The following is a 24,479-nucleotide window of genomic DNA, read 5'->3' as shown; positions in this document are numbered from 1 at the left end:
TGCGGAAAACAAAAGGCAGGGGACAGATCTGCGGGGGCGGGAGGGGGGCAGTCCCTTCCACACCACTGATGAGACTTCCTCCCGCTGCTCTGGTGGCTCAGAAGCCAACAGTGGGTTGTCAACTGGAAATGAGGTGTTATGTTTCTAAAAATCAGCTTTTCTTTTAAGCCCCAGCATTCACTGCAACTCTGATCATCAGGAAAAAAAAAAATTGAAGATTCATAGCATGACATTCAGTTGTGACTCTCTAAATGTTTGTTCTAACCAAACCCTTTCATTAGCTGGGCAGTTTTAATGGGAAAATGTCAACTGGACTCCAACTTGGCCTTGGCAAACTCCTGGGGAGGGACAGTCCCCCTTTCTAGTGATCCCTTGAAGTGCCCCAGAAAAGGAAAGTGGGGCAAGAGATCCTGGAAATTCAAGGATCACAGCCATATCAATGGACATCCTCTCGGCAAACGCCCTCTCGATGTCTTCTGCATTTTTATCCCTTTTCCACTTTCTCGCTGCCTTTCATTGCAAATACAAGGTGTCAACTTGGGCAACTAAAAGTTCCTTGAGTGAGATAAAATACTTTTTAAGTCATTAAGAATCATTTCCTAATAATAAGAACAAATGAACAAACAAAAATGAAATGTCACCTTTTCCCTGAGTCCGGGGCCCAGGGACGGAAGGGTGGATGGCTGAGATCAGGGTATTCCCCAGAAACAATAGGACTGATAAAGAGAACACCTTCTGTGCCGAGCCCATTATGACTGAAGCAGGGAAACAGCAACTGAAGCTTTCTTTTTCGGTCCACGCTCTTGCTTTTGAAATAGGAACCACTTAAAAGCATTTACACACAGTTTGTATTAAATTCAGAAGAACCTGTTATGAATTTGCAATAATGTCCTACTAAAGTTTCACAGTAAGTCAGACATGATGACCTCATTTTAATTTTGCTACTGTGCTTATAATTGTGGTCATCTGGGGAGGAGTACTGGAAATGAAGCCAGAAGACCTTTTGAGCTGTCAGATTTTAAGTCACTTGTGCCCCTAAGCCTTTTATAAAACATAGCCTGTAAAGCAGTGATAATACCTGCTTTGCATTCTTCCCAAGGTAACAAGAAGGTCAAAATCATATAATGTATGGCAGGCTTAAGAACTTAAGCTTTGCAATGAAACAGTTTAGACCACTTACACTTAACTACTGAAGTTAACTCTGAGCAAGTAACTTAACTCTTCAGGGAATGGGAGAGGAGGTAAATAACACCTACTATATGGGATTGCTGTGAAGTATTAGAAAGATAAATACATAAGAGCCTGTGAGAGTTGGCAGTCAATTACTCTAAGTTCTACTTTTAAATATAAACATCATGCAGCTTCATCTTTAGCGGAAGTCCACTCCCCTTTTTGACCATGAAAATATCAGCCAAAAGTCCCGGAGCAGGGTAAAACCCTGGCACCTGCAACCACGTCTGCCCACCGCATCTCTGCCTCTTTGTCTTCACCGTGCTTCTCACTGCATGAATCTAGTTCCCTCCTCCTCTCGTGTTCTTTGCCCGTCCATCTGTCCTGTCCTCTCTCTCTGCCCACCTCCGGCACCTCTCTTTCTCTCAGTCTCTGTCTCTGTCCCTATGCCAGTCTCTCTCTCGCTAGCTTTCCTTCTGTCTCTTCCTTTCTACCCACATCCCCCCAGATCTCCGCCCCTCCCTTCTCTTCTAATAACATCTAGTTGACATTGTTTTTAAAGTCATATTCTGAATAATCTTTGTGGGTCTCTACTGACCTCCGAAGATCGAAAATTGAACTTAGAAACTTCAATCTTACTACGCTCACATAAGCATACGTGAAACTCCTAATAACTGGCTTCTTTTAAATTTTCCTGCTCTTTCCCTCCCAGTATTTTCCATTGATATGGCTATTAAGTGGTACTGGGTGGTCCAAGCAATTTAAAGTCTGAATCTAGTTGTTTATCAAATATTCAACCTGTGCTTTTATATTCTGGTTGCAAAAGGAAATCGGTAGCTATGCCGCTGACTTTTTTTTTTTTTAATGTATCCTTTTAACTCCTAGAAAAGCAGTGTTTGGTTACAGTCAATATGGATTTCAGGAAAATCTGAATTAAGTGCTACATAAAAGTGGTATAGAAAAGCTATAGATCGGGGACTTCTCTGGTGGTCTAGGGGCTAAGACTCCACACTTTCAAAGTAGGGGGCCCGGGCTTGATTCCTGATCAGGGAACTAGTTCCCACATGCCACAACTAACCCAGAACAGACAAATAAACAAATATTTAAAAAAAAGGAAAGTTATAGATCTTCTCTTTCCTTGGCCACATGCTAACATATATAAAGATAACAAGATTATAAAATAGATACTATTTTCCATGGATATACTTTTTGTTGGAATTCTTGAATGATAAATCTAATAATACCTTCATCTTCTCCATAACATTACCTCACCATCTGCTGCAGATTAGAACAATTACTCCTTATATTTTATATATGCTTTTGAACCAAAAAGGGTATGTATGTGTGTGTGCATAAAACCACATTTCATATACATGTTAAGCTACCAGGCTTCATACATGTTAAATATTACATACAGAGTTAACATTTTAGTGAACAGTAAGCTCATTTTGAACATAATTTCAGTTAAGTTTCCTTAAACTTGTTAGTAGCTCAGTCATGCCCAACTCTTTGGAACCCCACAGAATGTAGCCCTCCAAGCTCCTCTGTTCATGGAATTCTCCAGGAAAGAATACTGGAGTGTGTTGCCATTTCCTTCTCTGGGGGATCTTAAGTTTCCTTAGGGCAGTAAAAAAAAGAGTATTACCCCCACTTTTAAAGAAGGTCCAGAGTTGCTGAGGAACTATGACTTGTATCCATGAAACAACTAGAGAACTGAAATACAAACTGAAAGTACAACATTGTGGATCACAGATACACTGAGTTATAAGATTGAGTGGCCTGTAGTCTGAGGCAGCAGAGAAAGGAAGTTCTCATGGACAAAAAAAGCCTTTTGAACGTAGCTGATGTTAATTTATTTTTATTTAACGTAAGTCCAATAATTTACTGAATCTGAGAGGATGATGGAGAGGGAAGAGATCACCGCATCCTCTCTTGCAGCTTTGTTATCTTACAAAGGAGGAAGCCTGGTCCCAGAGAAGCTCAGTGCTTGACCGAGGTCACCCTGCTTGCTGAGCTAGTGGCCCTCCATGACAGGTGTGGCTCAGAGAGGTGGAGGAGCGCTCTGTGCCCTGAGGGATCAGAGCCAAGGGGACGGGCGGCGAGCCACGGCTTCACCCCTGCTCCCAAGGCTGACTCTGGGGCTGTGGGATGGTGAGCCTTCCATCCTGTGTGCTAAGTGGGTAAAGAAAGGAGGCAGAGAACCCCAAGATCCAAGTCTGGTGACAAGAGTTCTAGAGCCCAGCTCTGGACAGAGAAGGGAGGAAAGAAATGGAACACTGAGGGCTCCCGGGACACAGCTTTCTTGTACGTCAAGATCCAAAGAAGCACTGGCGTTTCTTGGGACACACAGTTTTTCTTTTAATCAAACAGAGAGTCTCAGAGGCTTTCCTCATCTGTGTTCGTAAGCAACTGATGCACAGTTGATCGTTCCCAAGTCAGACACTGGTGGCACTATTCGGGAGGTCCTGGCATACTTTCTATTGATGTCAATGTCATGATAATGAACATAGATGACACTTACTTCATTTTTACTATGTGTTATGACAAACACGGTACAAAGTTATCTTGTTTAACACTAAAGATAACTCTGTGCATTAGACACGCTTCTTCCCTTGCACTCTGCAGATAAGGCAACTGAGGCAAAGAGAAGTTAAGGGAAAGATGCCCAAGTTCACATAACCAGGAGGCGGCAGGTCTTAGGCTTGAATGAAGTGCCTCTGGCTCCAGAGTGAAAAATCTCAGTCGACTGTTTTAGGAAGTAACTCCCTGGGGGCAGAATTTATTTCCAGCATTTTATGATTGGCAGCACCATAGTCTAGGAAGGAAGAAGGTGGTTTACATGACTTAGCATTCATTAGTCAGGATGCCTAGAGGAGAGAACTTTTTCAGATGTTCTAGAAAATGCAGTTTTCAACTTTAAAAGTGACTTAGTTTAAAAAAAAACCATATATATATATATACACACACACACATATATATAAACTTCTCACTTCAGGTAAAGAATGACTAGGAAATTGATTTAGGAACACAGAGAATCTCACAAACACATAAGGCTTTAAAAGAAAACTCCAGAAATAACTCCTGGCCAACCGTGTATTTCTGAAGTGTGAAAATGCAACCCATCGCCAGATCTTCCAAAGAAAACCTGTGAAAATCAAAGGACATAATCTGGTTGGATTTCTTCTGGCATTAGAGCCATACTGAGCTGCAGACAATCCTGGTGGAAACGCTGTACCCGTCCAAAGGCAGCAGCTGGCCTCTGGTATAAAAAGCAAATTGGTGAATAAAATTCACACTCTTCAAAAATGTGCGAACATTGGTGATTTCTTTTTTTTTTTCCCCAACACTGCTTTCTTCTAAAGCTCAACCAGGAGGGCAAACACTGTCTTTCAAAATTCCTTTTTAATTTAAAATGTCTGTCAATTTTCTTGGTAAAATATTTTGTTTACAGTGTTTTATAGAAATGGTTAGCATGTATGTGTGTACACACATATGTACACACACAAACGCACTGCCCTTCCAGCCTCAAAACAAGTTACGGGGCCAAAAAACACTCTTTGATTCCATTAGACAAAGACCTAATTTTACCACAAGATCCGGAAGGTATGACTAAGAGCCATAAATACACTGCTGCACGGACTGAACCATGCACTCAATGTCTTCTGAACGCAGTATCTAATAATGTCTAACAATGCATATATTACTTGCCCTAAATTTAAAACTGAGATAGTCCCACCAAGTAGCAGACATTTATATAACACGAAAAACTTTCAGCCTATCAGTTAGAAACCTAGAATGGATTCCTACCTATTGGAATCCATGGGATTTTTCTAGGTGGGGTTTCCGCAATATTCTTTTTTTTCTTTTCTTTCCACCAACCTGGCTTCTTTATTGGCTTTTGAGTGGCAAGCAACTGGACTCCCCAATTTTCTTTTACAGTCTTTTTCTAGTTTTAAATGAGAGAGAAAAAGCCTCAGATGTAAACTAAACCTGTATATCTATTATTGATTGGTTTTATTTTTGCTATGAATATCTAATCACCTATCTTTAAAAAAAAAACTTCATTTTTTTAGAATAGTTTTAGATTTGCAGAAAATAATGCAAAAATAGTACAGAGAGTTCCTATATATTCCACTGCCAGTTTGCCTGATTATTAATATTTTATTATTATTATATTATTTGGCCCTGCATTATATAACAATGACTGAGCCAATATTTTTTTTTTTTTTTTTGGCTATTACAAAAGTTTATTTAACAAAAAAGTTCAGTAAGAAAATGTACACAACCCAATTTTTCTGGTAGTAAAATGTGGAGAAGGGGACACATGGAAGCAGTTGATTTCTCTGGTGAACAGAGTCATTTGTTCATACTCGTTCCAAGGCTTCTAACATGATGATACTATTTCCTCGTATTACCACCATTCCAATATTGTTCTGCTGCCCACTAGTTGCCATCTCCACACATTCATCTATCACAAGATTCATAAAGGGATCAAATCCCCGCAATATTCCTTGGACATGTCTGCCACCATTTAATTTCAATGATAACTTCTTGTCCATAAATTTCTTCAACTCGGGAGGGTGTGCTTTGCTCATGATGGCTACTCTGCGAGCTCAAAGAAGCTCTGAGCCAATATTTTTAACTCAAGTCCATACTTTATTCAGAGTCTCTTTTTTTTCTTCTTCTTAACTTTAGCTACTTTTTCTCTTCCAAGATCTCATCTATGATATCACATGAGATTTAGTCTTTGTCTCCTTAGGATTCTCTTGGCTGTGGTAGTTCCTTAGACTTAATCTTTGCTTTTGATGACTTTGATATTTTTGATGGGTACTGCGAGGTATTTATTAACTGGTGGCTCTCTCAGTAGACTGGGGCTCTGGGTTTGAGGAAGGAAGACTGCAGAGGTAATGTGCCATTCTCATCACATCGTATCACAAGTGTATGTTATCAAAGTGATTCATCATGGTGGATGTTGACCGGGATCACCTGGCTGAGGTGGTGTTTGTTCAGCTTCTCAACCATAAAGTTCAGCTTTTATTCTCCTTTCCATGCTGTTCCCTGTGGAAGGAAGTCACTACGCACTGCCCACGTGAAAGAACCTGGGACTGGTGCTCCAGATCCTTGAGAGTATCTACACAAATTTTTCAGAATTCTTTTGCATAGAAAATTTGCCCTTTCTCTCCATTTATTGCAATTAATTATTTATATCACTATGGATTCATTCACTTTTACCTTTGGTTATAACCCAATGCCACTTAACTTAATGTGTTGCTCAAATTGATGTCACTTGGCCACTGGGAGTTCTTTCCGTGGGCCCCCATGTTCCTCTGACATACCTCTATCATTGGGGGTGGGTTTGTTGTTTTTTTTGGAGCACTTCCTTACTTTCTGGCAATACAAGGTATGCTCCAGACTCATTAGATATATTTCCTGCTCCAGTCTTAAAATCAGCCATTTCTCCAAGGATCCCTACTTCCTTTCATCAGAGAATGGAAAAACAAGATCTGAGCACTGAGCAAACAAGAAGCATCATTGCTACTGGGTTGCTGTTGCTTCCAACCTTCTCATCTGATAGAGCAAGGAAATATGTATATGTGTGCTAACCCATCTACATACACATATCTATAAATATATGTAACCATCTGCATCTACTGGAGAAAGAAATGGCAACCCACTCCAGTATTCTTGCCTGGAAAATTCCATGGACAGAGGAGCCTGGCAGGCTACAGTCCATGGGGTTGCAAAGAGTTGGACACAACTGAGTGACTTCACACACACACACACACACACACACACACACACACACACACACTGCACCTATATTAATTTCAGCATGAGTTATACTGATGTCTCCAACTGTAATTTATAAACATGTGGGTTGTCTTCTTTGCTTGTTTAATCTGTAAAATTCCAGTCCAACAGTGAGAAAGCTGGCTCCTATCATTGGCTATCCATTTGCCCAATTGTTCAGTTCTGGAATATATGTGTAGACGCATCAGAACTGTTGACCTCTAGCCCATGGGAAACAGCTTTACCAACTACAACCAGAGCTTATGGACAGGTTCCTCTGCCTTGAATCTTACAGACTCCACTAATTTCCTAAGTCACTTAGGGAAACACTGTTCCCCCATCTCTATTAGGGAGGTTGTTTCACGGGTAATAGACTTAGATCATTTTGTCAATCCACTGCACTTTAGAAAGAAAGGAAAATTAAATGTAGTAAGCTGCTTTATCTTAATCTAAATTCCAGAATATTTAAAACAATCATATTTTATTCTAGATGTGCAAGTATTTTGAACACTATATTTAGTCTCTGTGGTCATTGAGTTTTTCCACCATGCTTCTCCTACCTCGCCCCCTCCACACACCTATACTTAAATCCATCCCCTATAATGAAAGTTTCTATAAATCCACCTGTGGAAACATTTTATAGTTTAACTTCTAGCAGGATAAACTGCAGCTTTAAGCATTATGCTTTAGAAAGGCTATAAATATAAAATGTACTCTCTCAAAAATGATTGCAACTATAAGGATTTTAATTATTTTCTCTCCTCTTCTTTCCCTACTTCCTAAAATAGAGGCAAGGGCAATATTGCCTTGGCTACTCGGCTTCTTCCGCTTCAAATTAATGACTGGACAGATGGGGGCTGTGAACAAATGGTAAAGCCACAGCTCTGCTTCAGTGGCTCAGATCTTCAGTCCTTAAAGGGCTGGTGACATGTAAAACAAGTATAAGTCACTTGTGATGAGACATTTGGCATCCTCTCCAGGTGTGGATGGAGCTTCCCTGGTGGCTCAGTGGTAAGAATCCGCCCACAATGTAGGAGACATGGGTTCGATCCCTGCATCAGGAAGATCCTCTGGAGAGGAAAATGGCCATCCACCCCAGTATTCTTGCCTGGGAAATCCCATGTACAGAGGAGCCTAGTGGAGCCTGGTAGGCTATAGTCTCTGGGATTGCCAAAGAGTTGGTGGGGCTGCAAAAGAGTCAGACATGACTTAGAGGCTAAACCACTACCACCAACACCACGACTACCACCAGTATATACTTACTGAAGATAGTCACCGTGTGACCATGTCACAAGCTAGTTCCAAGCATAGTCAAAATTTCTCAAACACGGATGTCTGTACAGGTTCAGTTCAGTTCAGTCGCTCAATCATGCCTGACTCTTTGCGACCCCATGGACTGCAGCACACCAGGCTTCCCATCCATCACCAACTCCCAGAGTTTACTCAAATTCATGTTTATTGAGTTGGTGATGCCATCCAGCCATCTCATCCTCTGTCATCCCCTTCTCCTCCTGCCTTCAATCTTTCCCAGCATCAGGGTCTTTTCAAATGAGTCACTTCTTCACTTCAGGTGGCCAAACTATTGGAGTTTCAGCTTCAGCATCAGTCCTTCCAATGAATATTCAGGACTGATCTCCTTTAGGATGGACTGGTTGGATCTCCTTGCAGTCCAAGGGACTCTCAAGAGTCTTCTCCAACACCACAGTTCAAAAGCATCAAGTTTTCAGCTCTCAGCCTTCTTTATACTGCAACTCTCATATCCATACATGACTACTGGAAAAACCATAGCTTTGACTAGATGGACCTTTTTTAGCAAAGTAATGTCTCTGCTTTTTAATATGCTGATGCTGTCTAGGTTAGTCATAACTTTTCTTCCAAGGAGCAAGTGTCTTTTAATTTCATGGCTGCAGTCACCACAGGTATGCCCTGCTTTTCTCCAAAGTTCACTTTATGTCACTTTGCTTTTACAAAAGAACTACATTAGCTTCTGTTTTCACTAAGTGAAAGAAACCCAGAGAAGATTTTCACTTTCATGAAGAAAACGTAAAGGCTAAAGTAGTATTCAGCGTTTGTTGCTGTTGTTGATTTTTAACATTTATTTATGTGGCTGTGCCAGATTTAGTTGCAAGTTGTGGCACATGGGACCTTTTTCTAGTTGCAGCATGCAGGATCTTTTGTTGCTTTCACTGTGACATGCAAACCCTTAACTGTGGCACGTGGAATCTAGTTCCCTGACCAGGGATCGAACCCAGGGCCCCTGAATTGGGAGTACAGGGTCTTAGCCACTGGACTGCCAGGGAAGTCCCCAGCATTCGCTCTGCAGCAAGCTCTCCCAGAGGCAGTGCACACCCTGAGCAGTGAGACAGTGGCCCCGCCAAACTCCTCCCCTGGTAACTACACTTGATGTCTCAGCATCAAGTCGCAGTAGCTTTGAACTGTGTCTGTGAGCATTTGCGCCTTATGTTGGACTCACTCTGTGCACCCATGAGCAGCACGCATTCCAAGGTAACTGCTGTTTTGGCTTATGGAAGGTTTCATCCGAACCCTCTTTAGCGACTAAACAAAAACAGCTTCCAGATAGCGGCAGAAACGTGTGTTATGTCTCACAAGATAAAATGTGGGTACAATAATTTTCACATTTCCTTTTTTTTTATTGCAACCTGATTTAAAGAAAGGATAATAAAAGTAATAATCGCTCAGTCGTGTCTGACTCTTTGTGATCCATGCTCCTCTGTCCATGGAATTCTCCAGGCAAGAACACTGGAGTGGGTAGCCATTCCCTTCTCCAGGGGATCTTCCTGACCCAGGGACTGAACCTGGGTCGCCTGCCTCGCAGGCAGATTCTTTACTGTCTGAGCCATCAGGAAATCAAAGTGAAAGTGAAAGTCGCTCAGTCGTGTCTGACTCTTTGCGACCCCATGGTCTATACAGTCCATGGAATTCTCCAGGCCAGACTACTGGAGTGGGTAGCCTTTCCCTTCTCCAGGGGATCTTCCCAACCCAGGGATCGAACCCAGGTCTCCCTCATTGCAGGCAGATTCTTTACCAACTGAGCTATGAGGGAAGTTCCCCCCCCACCCCCGTCCCCACCCCTCAAAAAAAGAAAGGATATGTGCCTATTAGCTCAGTTGAGAAGCTAGTGGCCAGGTCGGTAACCACCACTTAGCCTTAGAAAATCACAATTACCCCGCCTCAGTGACCTCTCTCTGTGCCCCATGCAAGCACGAGCCATTGCTTTTCTGCGCATGAACTTTTACTTGCAAAGAGAACTGACAGTGAGAGTGACTGTAAATCACTGAGGAGGGAGAACCTTCACATAACAGGGCTGCGCACACAGCTACCCAAAGGGCATAACCAGCCAGGAGCCCATAAAACACAGCTCAATGTCAAGGACGCCGCCGCCAAGTCAGGGGCTTCCCGTGTGAGAGAGCGATGAATTCCCTTGTGAGACAGCCCTCAGGGAGGCATCTCGTGAAGCCTCTCACACAAGTTGTGCCGATGCATATTCTGTATCTTGAAGAAACAAAGGAGATCATAATAGAACTCAGATTCAATCACTTTAAATGAAGTCAAAGCATGAAGTAAAAAGAAAAACTGTTTTGTTTATACTACTCCATTTTCATTAGCTTCTTTGGTAAATGAGGTAAATTAGTTCTGGTGAGACGACATTCAAATGCATTTAACATACATCTAATATTCAATTACTAAGATGAGTTACTTTCTTCCAAAGAAGCATATTATTTGGTAACTCATATTAAACTGTGATCAATTTAAACATCAAACAGAAGGAATTCCCTGGTGGTCCAGAGGTTATGACTCTGAGCTTCCACTGCAGAGGGCATGGGTTATATTCCTGGTCTGAGGACGAAGATCCCACATGCTGCAAAGCATGATCAAAAATTTTAAGAAAAACTAAATGGAATAGCATCCCACACATAATATTTAAGTAGTTAAGTTGGTTTTGCATCCAAATTTTACTATAGAGAAGTTACAAGGTCAGAAGGATCCTGGGTCCCAAGGAAACTGTGAAGGGAATGATGGTTGTGTAGAAGGCCAACAATAGCTCAACCCAATCTAATGAGTAGGAGAATGGAGGTTTCTAAGAAAGGTTTCCAAAAGAAACAGAATTTGTAGAATTAGTAATTAGAATTAGTAGATACTCTGACAGGAAAATCATTTGATTAGTGTTTCACATATCCCAGAAGCATTTGGATATATACACAGAAAACTACAGAAAACTAAAACATTTTTTAAAAATCCAACAATTAATAACTAAGCAAAAACAGCAGATTGTATAATAAATGAAACAATGATAGTGTACTACTTGACTCAGCAATAAAATTCAGATGTTAACTAATGACTTAATAAACATTTGTGATAAGGATGTTTCAGGATGAGGGAGAAAATTAAGGGAAAGATAAGGAAGATAAGTCAAGAAACAGAAGAATCAGTATATTTTTAAAGTTTATGGAGGTAAATAGCTTTTAAAAAATGAAAGCCTAGGGAAGAGGACTTGCATAAAAAGGTAGGATCGACAAACCCTCTGCTTTGTAATAAATCTTACACTACGATTTGATTCCTCAGTACCTATATCTATAACTTTGTTACAAAGAAATATCTTCCTTACATTAAAATTAAACTGGCTTCAGAGAAAGAAATAGTATTCTATTTCTAAACTGAATGGGGGTATTATTTTTTCCAAAATTTCATTCTGGAAAACTTCAAATACAGTCAAATTGAAAGAAAGAGTGAACAGCTACATACTCAACACTGAGATTCTGCCACTGACATTTCACCATATTTTGCCTCATGAAGATCTATCTACCTAGCCATTGCTCTATCTCCCCAAGATCCATCTTCTTTTTTGAAGCATTTCCAAGTAGACTGCAGGTACTAGTGAAAGTACTTTAGTAGATATATATATATTTTTTAGAAAAAAATAAAATAAATAAAAATCAAGCAAATTAATGTCTAAAATATAAGTTTAAAAGATTTCAATACAGCATAAATCTTCTCAGTCAAAACCTGACTCTGCACATTTCAGTTTTAAAATTTATCTCATCAAATAATTGTTCCTCAGAGACAAGTTCCTTGCTCAAAAACAGAGCCTAGTAAATACATGTTAAAATAAACGGGAATTTCTTTTTCAGCACGGTTTAAGTTAACTTACGGCCCAATTCCAAAAGAGATGACTAGTGTCCATTTTGCAGTGTGGCCTTTTAAAAATGAATCCTAAGTTTATAATTAAATAAGATTCCTCAAATATCATTACAAAATCCTAATGGCTGGTTTGATAAAAGAAGTTATTAGAGCTGGTTGGGATGAATATTTACTTTCTTTTCCAATGATTTCCCCTCCTTGGCTGGTAAGCTTGCAGAAGCAAACACATACTTTCCTGTGGCCTAACATTTAGCTAGAAACATGTGACTAACTTGAATGTTACAATGCCAGTTGGTAAGTAATTTTAATGGCACTTTATGGTTCTCTAATCATTCAATGGCACCTAAATTAATGCAAATTATAACATACCCAGTCAGAGTGCCTGAACAGTGGTAATTTTATGACTGTGGTTTAACAGACAATGCTAAATCTGGCACATTCCTTAAAATACTCCCATGACTTTGTGGCACTGCCCAGATCCATAAATTACATCCCCAAAGAAGCCAAAAAGTAAATCGGCAGCTTGAAACTTCATTAACCCTCTGCTCTGAAATCGGATGGCCATACCAGGATAGAGCACGTGAGAAACAGGTGATGGCAAAGAAAATTAAGTGGGACATTTCTACAAAGTGGCTGCATCAAATTTTCTTAACAGAGAAATCCAAGACTCAGGGCCCTCGGGGGCGTGTGTGATGACCCCATTCCTTTCAAGTTAATGATTCTTCACTTCCTATTTTTAGAAACACCTGACTTGAATTATATGCAATAACTAACTTCAGGGAGAAGGGCTGGGACTAATGAGACCAGACCACCAGAATGAAATTTAAATTGGAAATTCCAAACCCATAAATATGGCACCAAAAGGCCAGCAAAGGTGGTGAGTGAGTAAAGCAAAATCAGAGCTCACATGCACGAAAATCAGCTGTCAGAATGAAAAGACAGCTGCATCTACCCACGGAAGGGACTGCCAGAACCACAGACATTTCTGCAAGCCAGCTCAACCCCACGTTCCACGGCTGAAATCATGGCTTTTTCTGGCTAAATATTCCATGGTAGCCAACACGGAGCCAACTGATACATTCCGCACTGGATATGGGCTAAAACTGGAAACCATTAACCAAGGAAGAAGCCTTTACTGCTAAAGTTCTCCAGAATAGTTTACATTTTGGTCCAAGAAATAAACCACTTGAAAAAAAAATTATAAAATACTCTTTTTATATTGTTTGGGGAGCCAACAAGTATTATACATCCTAATAAGTACTTGAAGACAATATTTTACTTTATGTGGAGTAATACTTTTTTTTTTCCTAATTTTTACTGGCTTATAGTTCATTTACAATGTTATGTTAGTTTCAGGCGTACAGCAAAGTGAAATCAGTGACACATATATTCACTCTTTTTTAGATTTGTTTCCCATATAGGCCATTACAGAATATTGAGTTGAGTTCCTTGTGAGATACGGAGGTCCTTATAAGTTATCTATTTTATATTGAGGTACTGTCTGAGTCACCAAGAAAACCCACATAGCTCTGGATGGGGCTTCCCAGGTGGCGTTAGTGGTAAAGAACCTGCCTGCCAATGCAGGAGACGTAATAGATGCAGGTTTGATCACTGGGTTGGGAAGATTCCCTGGAGGCCACCCACTCCAGTGTTCTTGCCTGGAGAATCCCATAGACATAGGAGCCTGGTGGGCTACAGTTCATGGGGTCACAAAGAGCTGGACATGACTGAGCGACTAACACTTTTATCTTACTGGGAATGAAGTGACCGAGAACACACGCACGTAGTAGCGGGTGTCTGTCAATTCCATGGAATAATTCTGCTCATACTTCCTTCTGCATGTTTACGGAAGAGAAATTACATTTCAACTATCTGATCTCAGAATATTCCCCTGATGATAAGGACTGTATGTATGTTCTCAGTCTTGTGTTTCCCTCACCAGGGTGGGGCTCTGAGCCCATTAGAGGCATAAGGTAGAATGTCTCACTCAACTCAATCCCCAGGGAATTTGTAGACGTAAAACAAATGAGGTTATGCATTCAATTCAGTGCCCTACAAGCACAAGGCACTAGACACTAGAAGTAGCACTAAGTCGGGAAATAAAAGACATCTCATCATTCGTTTCAGCTTTACTAAGAACCAACTGTGAGCTCTTGGGGAAATCAACTCATTTTCCTTGTCTGATCAAAAGTCTTCACGGCATTCAAATTTACGACTGAAATATTCTTCAGTATTTATCAGCCAGGGGTCACAGTACCTGTGGGCAAGACTCAGTTCTCTGCCTCCTTCTGCTGGGGAAATGTCCCTGGTTTCATAAATCTACTCAGTAGGAGTGTTGGGCTGGAAGCAAGGGGGACTGGGAGCAGCTTCCTGTATTTCCTACCCCTAGTTGTTTATCTCCTCTTACCCCATTCTGCTTCTTCCCTCTCCCTTTAAACTCTATCTCATAACTTCCATTCACGTTGGATCTTATCCTCCTGCACACCACTTTCCAAAGACAATGGCAAGCCCAAGAAAATGTAACAAAGCACTGAAGAAAAAAAGAAAGCCACTGTTGTCTGGGCTGGCTGATTACAAGATGCTGGATTGAAGAGGCTGAGCGTATTATTTTCCATTGTTTGGTACTGCACCTGACCGTTTCAGGCAAGTATGGTCTCCTAAGAAACATGAGAGTATTCTGATTATTTTCTGAGAATTTGCCAATCTATCTCCAAACCCTAATGACATGACAGGGGAGATTGTTATCTGAAAGCTTCCAGCAAACTTTCAGGAGACACTGAATGTACTGTGAGAGTCTGGCTGTTGCTAGAGCCCTTCCATTAAAGTATTATTTTCTAAAATAAACTTCCTAATTCTTTGTCCAGGCTACCTTTTAATGCTCCAAGTCCTTTAACACAGCTCCCTGGCTATCCCATGTGGCCTACCAGAACTCGGTGCCAGCTACTATTTTAAAGATTAAATGAAAATTCTTGCTTTCCTATCTTAATCATCTACCAACCTTTTACATTATTTTTGTGTGTAACAGATTTCATTTCATGAAAATCGTATCTAAAGTTAAAGATGGCAAGAAAATCTGCTAAATTATTCAATTATATAATTTATTTAATTTTCCTTAAAATTATATTTGCAGTTTTTAAGAAGTATTTTTCAAAAAAAAAGTATAGATCGACAGTAAAAGTGGCAATAATCATAGAACTGCCATGATGAAAATGAAAAATAATCACTCTAACATACTATTTTGGACATCACTGGTGTGCTCCTGTCCATGGGGTCACAAAGAGTCAGACACAACTGAGCGACTGAACTGACTGAACATATTATTTTTGGTGTTGAGTCACTTAGTCATGCCCAACTCTTTTGAGACCCCCATGGACTACAGCCCGCCAGGCTCCTCTGTCCATGGAATTCTCCAGGCAAGGATACTAGAGTGGGTTGCCACTTTCTTCTCCAGGGGATCTTCCCAACCCATGTCTCCTGCACTGCACGCAGATCCTTTAGCAGTGAGGCACCTGGGCGGTCCCCTAAAGTATTTTACTTGACTTAAAAATCATTTAATAAAACTAAGACTTACTGCCACTGGAGAGCTGGAACATTGAACAACTGGCTTTCAGGGTGGGGACTGTGAGGAAGTCTTGATCTGAAGCAACTGCTGATGTCTGTGGTGTAAATATTACCATGATGATATCTATGACCAATCTCAAGCTACCATCTGTTGAACAGCTGGCTCAGAAAACTCTTGAAATTGTAACAGTCAGCTCTAACAAGCTGGTTTAAGCCAGCTCCAGCACATAACTGGTACTTGCTACGTTTAATGCATTGTTAAACTTTCATTATATAATTGAATAAAATTTACCACATATCCCGTGTCATGATTAAATTCTTTTGGCCCACTAATAGTTGATTATTTACTAATCTCTTCTAAATAATTAAGTCTGTGGAATAGAGAAAAATAGGATTTCTTAATCAACCTTAAATATCTTGATTTATTAAAAAAAAAACTGCTGGAGAGCAGACACAAGGAAAATAAGCACATCCAAGGACAGAAGTCTCAACACAGGCGTAGCGTTTAAGTCTAATGTCCACCGATGGATTTATTACATTATTGGTGGACTTAAATACCAGCAATGATGTAGCAGAAATTAAATTTAAGAATCAAGAAAAATTGATTTTAATTTTAATACTGCTTCTAACCCATCAAGTACTGACTGACCCACCTCAGAAGATGACAAAATAATAATTTTGTTCACAGCCTTTAAGAATCCCAGTACCATTTCCGTTATCTGCCATGAAATCTACCCATTCAGGCAGTCTTGACATGTGAGGGTTAGACTCCATTATTTCATTTGTTTTTTTTAATGAACGTTCCCTTTCCTTCCAAGGATTAAGTTAATCCCTTCCTCCATTATGCATGAGGTTTGCATTTTCCTTCAAATTATGGGATTTGCATGGGGGCACACCATCTTGACCACTGTCCCTTATGATTACACCAGTTCAGTTCATTTCCACATTTACTGTCTTCTGCCTGTCAGGAACTATGTCAGACTCTGAAGATTCAAAGATGAGGGGAACAGATACCCTTCTCTCTGGAACTCTAGTGGACTGGGTAGGAGCCCATCAGAATGAGAAGGATCACATAAAAAAATAAGAAGTTAAAACCCCAGACTTGGTACAGCAACACTTCACAGGGATCTCTAACCATGATGCATGGAAGGTGCTCTAGAGAAGCACAAGCACATTTCCCTCCACCCAAAAGCTGAATGTGCTTAATGGGACAGCCAAGCTATCTCCTTCCATATTCTTTACTCTAAAATAAAATAATGGGACAGTCCAGCTATCTCCTTCTGTATTCTTTACTCTAAAATAAAATAATGGGACAGTCCAGCTATCTCCTTCCGTATTCTTTACTACAAAACAAAGCAATAGCTATTTAAGAAATTTAGAAGATGAAGGTAATATCCTCTCCTTCTACACTAATCCTTCCAGCTCATGTTTGCATAATCTTGTGGATTCATTTTGGGCCTTTCTTGGTTATCAACATCTCTGGAGAATTCTCAGTTCTTCAGCGCACCAGAAAGAAAAGCACCAATGAACCCTTAATTGCCAAATCACCAATCACTCCAGCTGAATTACTAGCCTCGAATCACCTTACTGCTCAACCGTATTCACATCTTCAAGTGGCAAAGGATTACTTCCATTGATGGATAAGTTAAAGTTTGTTCTTTCTAACAACATTTGTCTCACTTGATTCCTGTCAGTTTAGATCATAAAAGCCTTTGTAGAGTCTATTAATCTCCATCCCCAAACCCACGTGCACTCTAATTTGTTAATAATCATGACAATTTCCTGAAATCCACTGTTCTTTTAATTCTATTCATTCATTCACTAAATCTTAACCAAGCTCACAACACTGGTTCTTCCTCTGAAATTGCTCAGATTTAAGCAGAAGAAAAGTAAGCTTGCTTTAGAGAAGTGAAAAATCAAGTTGAGAATGAACAACACTAAGGTACTGTTCACCTTCATGCTTCTTGAGACTAAAAGTACAATGCCTTCTTTTTTCTTAAAAGCAGCTTTCTGAATTTCAATACTTTTCTTATTATAGCGATAGCTATCTAAGAGCTATGTTTACTGATTAATTTAAAAAAAAAAACGAACCTTAGAAGGGAATTAATCTGTTCAAAAGAGACTCCATCTTACAGAAGAGGGAAAAGACCTTTAATGAAAGTTCCATTACCTTCACGAAATTCAAAGGTGCCACTCTCAGGAAACCTGAGCCTCCCAGAGGTTTAAAATACAATTCCACATTTGAGTCAGTCCTAATGACGTGGATGAACCCAGAGCCTATTAAATAGAGTGAAGTGAATCAGAAAGAGAGAAACAAATATCGTATACTCACACATATATATATGTGTGTGTGTGTGTGTGTGTGTATATATATGGAATCTAGAAAGATGGCACTGATGAACTAATTTGCAGAGGAGCAACGGAGACACAGATATTGAGAACAGACTTATGGACATGGCTGGGGAGAGGAGAGAGAGGGTGGGATAAACGGAGAGAGTAACATGGAAACATACATTACCATTTGTAAAACAGATAGCCAATGGGAAATTGCTATATGACTCAGGGAACTCAACCCAGGGCTCGGCAACAACCTAGAGGTGTGGGATGGGGAGGGAAGCGGGAGGGATGTTCAAGTCGGAGGGGACATGGGTAAACCTATGGCTGATGCATGTTGATGCTTGGTAGAAACCAATGTGATACTGTAAAGCAATTATCGTGCAATTAAAAATAAATAAAAACACACACACACACAATTCCACCTGCTGCTCCATTCCTATCACTTTAGAGAGAGCCAGAGTTAACTGCTATTTAATTTTTAAAATACCCCTCCCCATGCACAGACTTTGAGATGCTTTTTTTCTTGAATGTCCTTGCTTGTTCTGAGAACAGAACTATCCTTCTCTTTGAAAGGCACTGATATTAGCAGAAGACCATTATCAGGGATTCAAGGATGGATTTGTTTTAGAAGGGGCAAGGTAGTAGGGATAACAATTGAGAAAGAAAGGCAGTACTTCTGGGCCACTCAGAAGGGTACAGACAGCACACACACACGCACAAGAGTCAAACAAGCTGACTATCAATGATACAGAAAAGATCAACCTCAGACTGATAATTCATTCACTCTACAAAAATCCAATGAACATCAACTAAGACTCTAGGTCAGGTACTGGGAATGGAAAACTAAACAAGATATGGCCTCTATAGAAAATTTTAAATTAATTTTTACTGGAGTACTGTTGCATTACAATGCTGTACTAGTTTCTATTGCACAGCAAAATGAACCAGCCATGCACATACGTGTATCTCCTTCCTTTTGGACTCCCTTCCTATTCTTAAGGGGTACACAGTTTCCTGGAAAGACAGGCATTTTAAATCAATACTGAAATAAAAGGAGAAAAGTGTAAGAGATATTTTCCAAATGTTGTGGGGTTTAAAGGACAAAAGAACTGACGCTCTACCTTAACGGATGGAAAAGAAACTACTGTACCTTTAGGCTCAGGATATGCTGCTCGATGTCATTATGTGATTGATGGGTCGATTACATGCACATCAAAGTCAGAGGGGACGTCCCTGGTGGTCGAGTGGCTAGGACTCTGAGATCCCAGTGCAGAGGGCCTAGGATCGATCGCTGGTCAAGGAACAAGATCCCACATGCCATAGCTAAGAGTTTGCATGCCACAACTAAGACCCGGGAAGCCAAATAAATAAAAGTATTTATTTTAAAAAGTCATAAAATCCATATTGTGAAAGGGACTTCCTTGAACCCCTAGTCAAACCACACCACACTCCCCACACCGTGTATACTTGAACCTGCTGCCAATCTTCTGCTAGGTAATCACCCAGCCTGGGTACTGTGACGGAGTTTATTCAGAGATAGGGTGTGCACTGTCTTTGAGACAGTCGTTGCCTTTGTAGAATTCCACTTGTTTTCCCTTGTTGCTGTTAGCCTCTCAGTTGTGTCTGACTTTTTCAACTCCATGGACTGTAGCCCGCCAGGCTCCTCTGTCCATGGGATTCTCCAGGCAAGAATACTGGACTGCGTTGCCGTTTCCTTCTCCAGGCGATCTTCCTGACCCAGAGATCAAATCTGCATCTCCTGCATTATAGGTGGATTCTGTACCATGGAGCCACCTGGGAAGCCCTTGTTTTCCCTTACATTTAGCCAAAATCTCTTTTCTCTCAGTTTCTACCAATTGGCACCAGTTATTTCCTCCAAATTCTAATGAAGAGTACATTCCAATTACCCAAAATGCAGAACTAAGTGAACCCCTATCAAACAAGAGTGCTAGATTCCAGCTACTTGATCTCTTCACTCACCTTGAAATACAGCACACCTTTGTTCTGTGTCCACTACACTAAAAGGACTGTGTAAGAAGCTGCCTAGAGTAAGAGAAAGGCTCTGTCCTCTACAAACTCACAGTCTACTGGGGAATAAACATCTATAATAAAAGGCAGAACAGGATCATCATCACAGAGGAGGACAAGAAAAGCAGAATTAAGGTTCCGCAGATGGAGAGATCATATTCCCCTCAGGAAGCCTGGAAAGAGCCATGGAGTAAGTGAAATACTTCATAAACTAACTTTAAAGTAAATATAATTATATGAGATAAGTAAGATCTGAGGCTCTAATGTACACCACGGTGACTACATAGTTATATAGTCACAACTATAGTCATTATATACAACTACAGCTGTATACATTATATACAACTATAGTTGTATAGTCATTATATATAATGTACAGCACAGTATTATATGATTGATAACACCATATAGTGTAATTGAAATTCACTGAGAACAGAACTTGAATGTTCTCACTGAAAAGGAGGAAAAGAAGAAAAATATTTGAGATGACGAATGTGTCCATTAGATGGGAGGAATCCTTCATATATATATAATTGTGTCAATTATAACCCAATACAGCTGAAAAAAGAAAATAAATTTATAATATTAAATTTTTTAATAAAAATTATTCCTTAACAGAATTGTTTAATGAAGATACTCAGACTTTTGGGGGTGGGGGGGCTGGGTCTCCTACTGCCTCGTTCTCTAATACAAAATTAACTCACAAGACCAACCGAGAGTTATTTACCATATACTTTGTGGCAGATAGTTATTTACCATATACTTTGTGGCAGATCCTGACTGGGGGGGGGTGGGGCTGAGGCTGTAGCAGAATATCAAACATTCAAAGTCTTTACTCGCAAGGAGCTTAGATACTAGAAGGGGCAGACAGACCATAAACCAGTACATACAAGTCACAGTGATAATGACAAAGGACTGGCATTCCTGGGCAGGGCCAGGCTTCTATTTAGACCAGGGAAAGGTTTCAGTAATAAGTACACAGACCCCAAGAAAGCCAATGGGGAGCCTCTGCAGATAGCTAACGGAAAAAGATGAATCTGAAAGATGAGATTAGGTTTTACCTGGGAGAGGTTAGAAGGAAAAGCATGTATGAGGCACAGAGCAAGGAAAGCACATGACACAGAGGAAACTGACATGTGCTTCGGCTTGGGGGAACCCAGGATAAACGCCAGGGTCGTGAAGGTAAGTGCAGAAAGACGGAATTAAGGAGCAATTCCCCGTGAAGTTTCTACTTGTGACAGAGTGAGTCCTAAACTGTCTTTACAGAGACGTGTGTGTGGCAAAATAGCCTTGGACGATACAGGTGATGTCTCTTTATGAGGTAGAGGGCAGATCTGTCTCGTGGTCCAGGTAATAGGTGTAATAACTCTCTCTAGGACAAGGATTTGGTAGCAGCCCTCTCATGAAATCTGGGGTAAGGAGAGCAAAAGCTCAGAATCCCACAGCATAGCTGGGTCTTTGTCATAGTGAGAGCCGGGCGCTGAGCTGAGACCCTGTCACCCAAACTGGGAGGGGCAACAGGAAGTCAGTGTCTGGTTTGAAGCAGAGCAGTTTTTGGAAAGGTCAAGTTATCGGTGGGGACTTAGGATCAACTAGAGGAGAAAACGGTGATGGTGACTGTGAAAGCTCACACACTGGGCAGGCACTTGGATGCAAGATATCATTTAATCCTCACAAGAGACTACAGTCTCTTTTCATTCATTCAGCATGTACTTATCAGGTACCTACTATTGGTTTGACCAAAAAGTCTGAGTTTCTCTAGAAGATGGGGCAAAAAGCCAGAACAAACTTTTTGGCCAATCTCATAATCCTCTCATAATCAGAATTTTTAAACACTGAGATATACCCATGAACAAAATCACAGGCTAGGTTCCTATGTCTATGAAACTCACATTCGAGGGGGCAATACAGACAACCAACCAACCATTTAACAGAATGTCAGGTGGTCACAAATGTTTTAAAGAAAAATGAAGCAAGGTAAAAGGACAGAGTGATATGGATGCTATTTCAGAGAAGAAAGTCAAGAAAAACCTCTCTAAGGAGGTGAATGTAAGCAGAGACCTGGGGGAAAATGAGGTGACTACCACTATTATGTCTATATAAGAGCTGAGGACCCTGAAGCTAGAGAAGACTATCTTACTGAGACCCTGTCCTTACTAATGAGCAGTGGGATGGAGAGACAGACCCAGTAATCTGATTGCAACCCCTGCACTCTCCTACTTGGCGTGGCAGCGAGGTAAGAGGCTACCCATGACTGTAAGAGGTAATAAGGGTCAGAGCCATGGGGAGTGCAGCAGGATTAAGAGATAGGGAAGATAAGAAAGATAATGGGAGTCAAGATTTCATGAAACTGACTACTGGGTTCACTTGGAAGACAAAGAAAGGCTAGAACGAAATTAAAGCTTTTGAGCTTGGATGGCCAGGAGAACAACTATTATCAGAAACAGGGGATCAATGAGGTGGGCCAGGCTGGAGGGAGGATGGGTAAATGGAAAAATAATTATTTGATTTCTGCACACCAAGCTTGATGCATTAGCTGAACTGGTTTTGAAATTTCATCTCAGGTTTGAGATATCATGGACTTTGCTCCTCTGCCCTCTGAAGGTGAAGATGAAGTCGCTCAGTCATGTCCGACTCTTTGCGACCGCATGGACTGCAGCCTACCAGGCTCCTCCTTCCATGGGATTTTCCAGGCAAGAGTACTAGAGTGGGCTGCCATTTCCTTCTCCAGGGGATCTTCCTGACTCAGGGATCAAACCCGGGTTTCCCGCATTGCAGGCAGATGCTTTACCCTCTAAGCCACCAGGGCCCTCTATTTCTACTTTTATCTTCTTCAAACTCTAGTTGTATCGCAGCCAGTGGACCCTATTAGAAAACCATCAGAAGAAAACTGACCATGACATGCTGGTTGATGCTAATCAACTGACTTCCTTTCTTTGAATGAATTGAGATGTGAAATCAATGTCTATTTCTTCTTAATATATTTTCCATTTTTCTTTTTTGAACAGTATAATAATAAGAGAAAAAATGCATCATTTCCCCAGTGCTTCACTCTCAATGGGTCTTTAAAGAATACCAATACACTGGTATTCGATTTATCTTCCCTACTTACATTAGGTATAACAAATTCAGACACCACACTGTCATATATCTATGTCACATTTCATCCCTTTTGTCATCTGTAGGACTATCTAACTTCATTCTAACTTCTTGAGAGTTTGTCAGACCACAATGGGGTAAAGGCAAGGTAAGAGGTCTTTCATTTCTATTTTGAAACAGTTCTAGTTTCTTGCAGAATTTTTAAAATAGGAAATACGAAAAATAGAAAGTATGAACTTTAAAAAATTAACAGTTTAACAGGTAATAAAGTTTTATCATTCAAACACCCAAATGTATTTGAAAGTATGTAATAAAAGTATGTGTATATGCTTATATATATGTATGTGTATGTATCCATCAAATGTGTGCTTATGTTCTCCTTTTCTACATAAACGTCAGTACATTATCCTTGAGGCATATTATCCTTTCATCCTTGAAAATCAAAACATGCTACTTAAGAACCACTTCCATGGACTCACTCTTTCACACAAACACACATGTGAAACATGGTCAATATTTAAAATTTTAACATTGTTTTAAAGTAGTTCTCTCTTTTTATCTTTTATCATCATCCCTTTGTAAACCACAATCACGGTGCATTTGCCAAATAAATCTGTCTTTTCTAGCAGCAACATAAATCAGAACCACGGACAGCAACACAACTTTCCCCATCCCTTATTCTTCACTTCAAAAGGATTTAATCTTCCAAACAAGTAACTTCACTCCAATCTCCACTTTCCTAAAAGGACAAAACAAAACGAAACCCTGCAGGCATAGGAATAGGTAAAGTTTTTAAAGCACCTAAGGACTGAATCCTGACAAATCCTGAAATAGAAGCTACAACTGCTTACTCAAATGTACATATACCACACACTTATGTATGTATATGATATATACTGGGAATGAGCAATATATATGGCAGACATCAATTATTAAGTCAAATTGGCAAGTAAGGAGTATAAATTTCACTTCTAAAAACTCCTCAGACAGGGAAAATGAGCTGCAAGATTTTCTGCCTTAGAGATCAAAATCTGCTCAAGCCTTGCTTTATGTGATGCACTCGTGAAAAAAATTATTTGCACTTTTTAGCCTGTGCAGAGCTCATATGAGGACCAGATTCAGGATACTGAATTCATGGAATGGATTAGAGCCATGCTCATCAGCTAGTGTGGACTTTTAGTTTATAGAATAAAGTACTGGGACGAGGTGGGGGGAGAAGGGAAGAATTTTAAAATTTGGGTGTTCAGGGTCAGTTTATCTTTCTTCCTATGACCTCTTGGCTTTGAGAAGGGTTTAGAGATACCTGTCTGTTAAATGTCCAGCTCTGTGATAAA

The 24,479-nt window shown here is 40.3% G+C and overlaps 2 protein-coding genes across 3 annotated transcripts in view; both read right to left on the bottom strand.

The window, feature by feature from the left end:
* DCLK1 (doublecortin like kinase 1) overlaps window positions 1-24,479 on the bottom strand; it is a 335,403-nt gene that overhangs the window by 226,348 nt on the left and 84,576 nt on the right. The window lies entirely within an intron of this gene.
* LOC136144425 (small nuclear ribonucleoprotein G) lies at window positions 5,505-5,787 on the bottom strand. Its single transcript, XM_065902270.1, has one exon. The coding sequence runs from the start codon at window positions 5,763-5,765 to the stop codon at window positions 5,535-5,537; it is 231 nt and encodes a 76-aa protein (XP_065758342.1). The 5' UTR covers window positions 5,766-5,787; the 3' UTR covers window positions 5,505-5,534.

This window comes from Muntiacus reevesi, chromosome 11 (assembly GCF_963930625.1).
Source record: "Muntiacus reevesi chromosome 11, mMunRee1.1, whole genome shotgun sequence".
NCBI lineage: Eukaryota > Metazoa > Chordata > Mammalia > Artiodactyla > Cervidae > Muntiacus > Muntiacus reevesi.
The sequence above is the reverse complement of the archived record's forward strand: the minus strand, read 5'-3'. Positions and strand labels throughout refer to the sequence as shown.

Excerpts from the sequence above, each read along its gene's own strand:
- LOC136144425 (XM_065902270.1), bottom strand. The coding sequence starts at position 5,765 with ATGAGCAAAGCACACCCTCCCGAGTTGAAGAAATTTATGGACAAGAAG.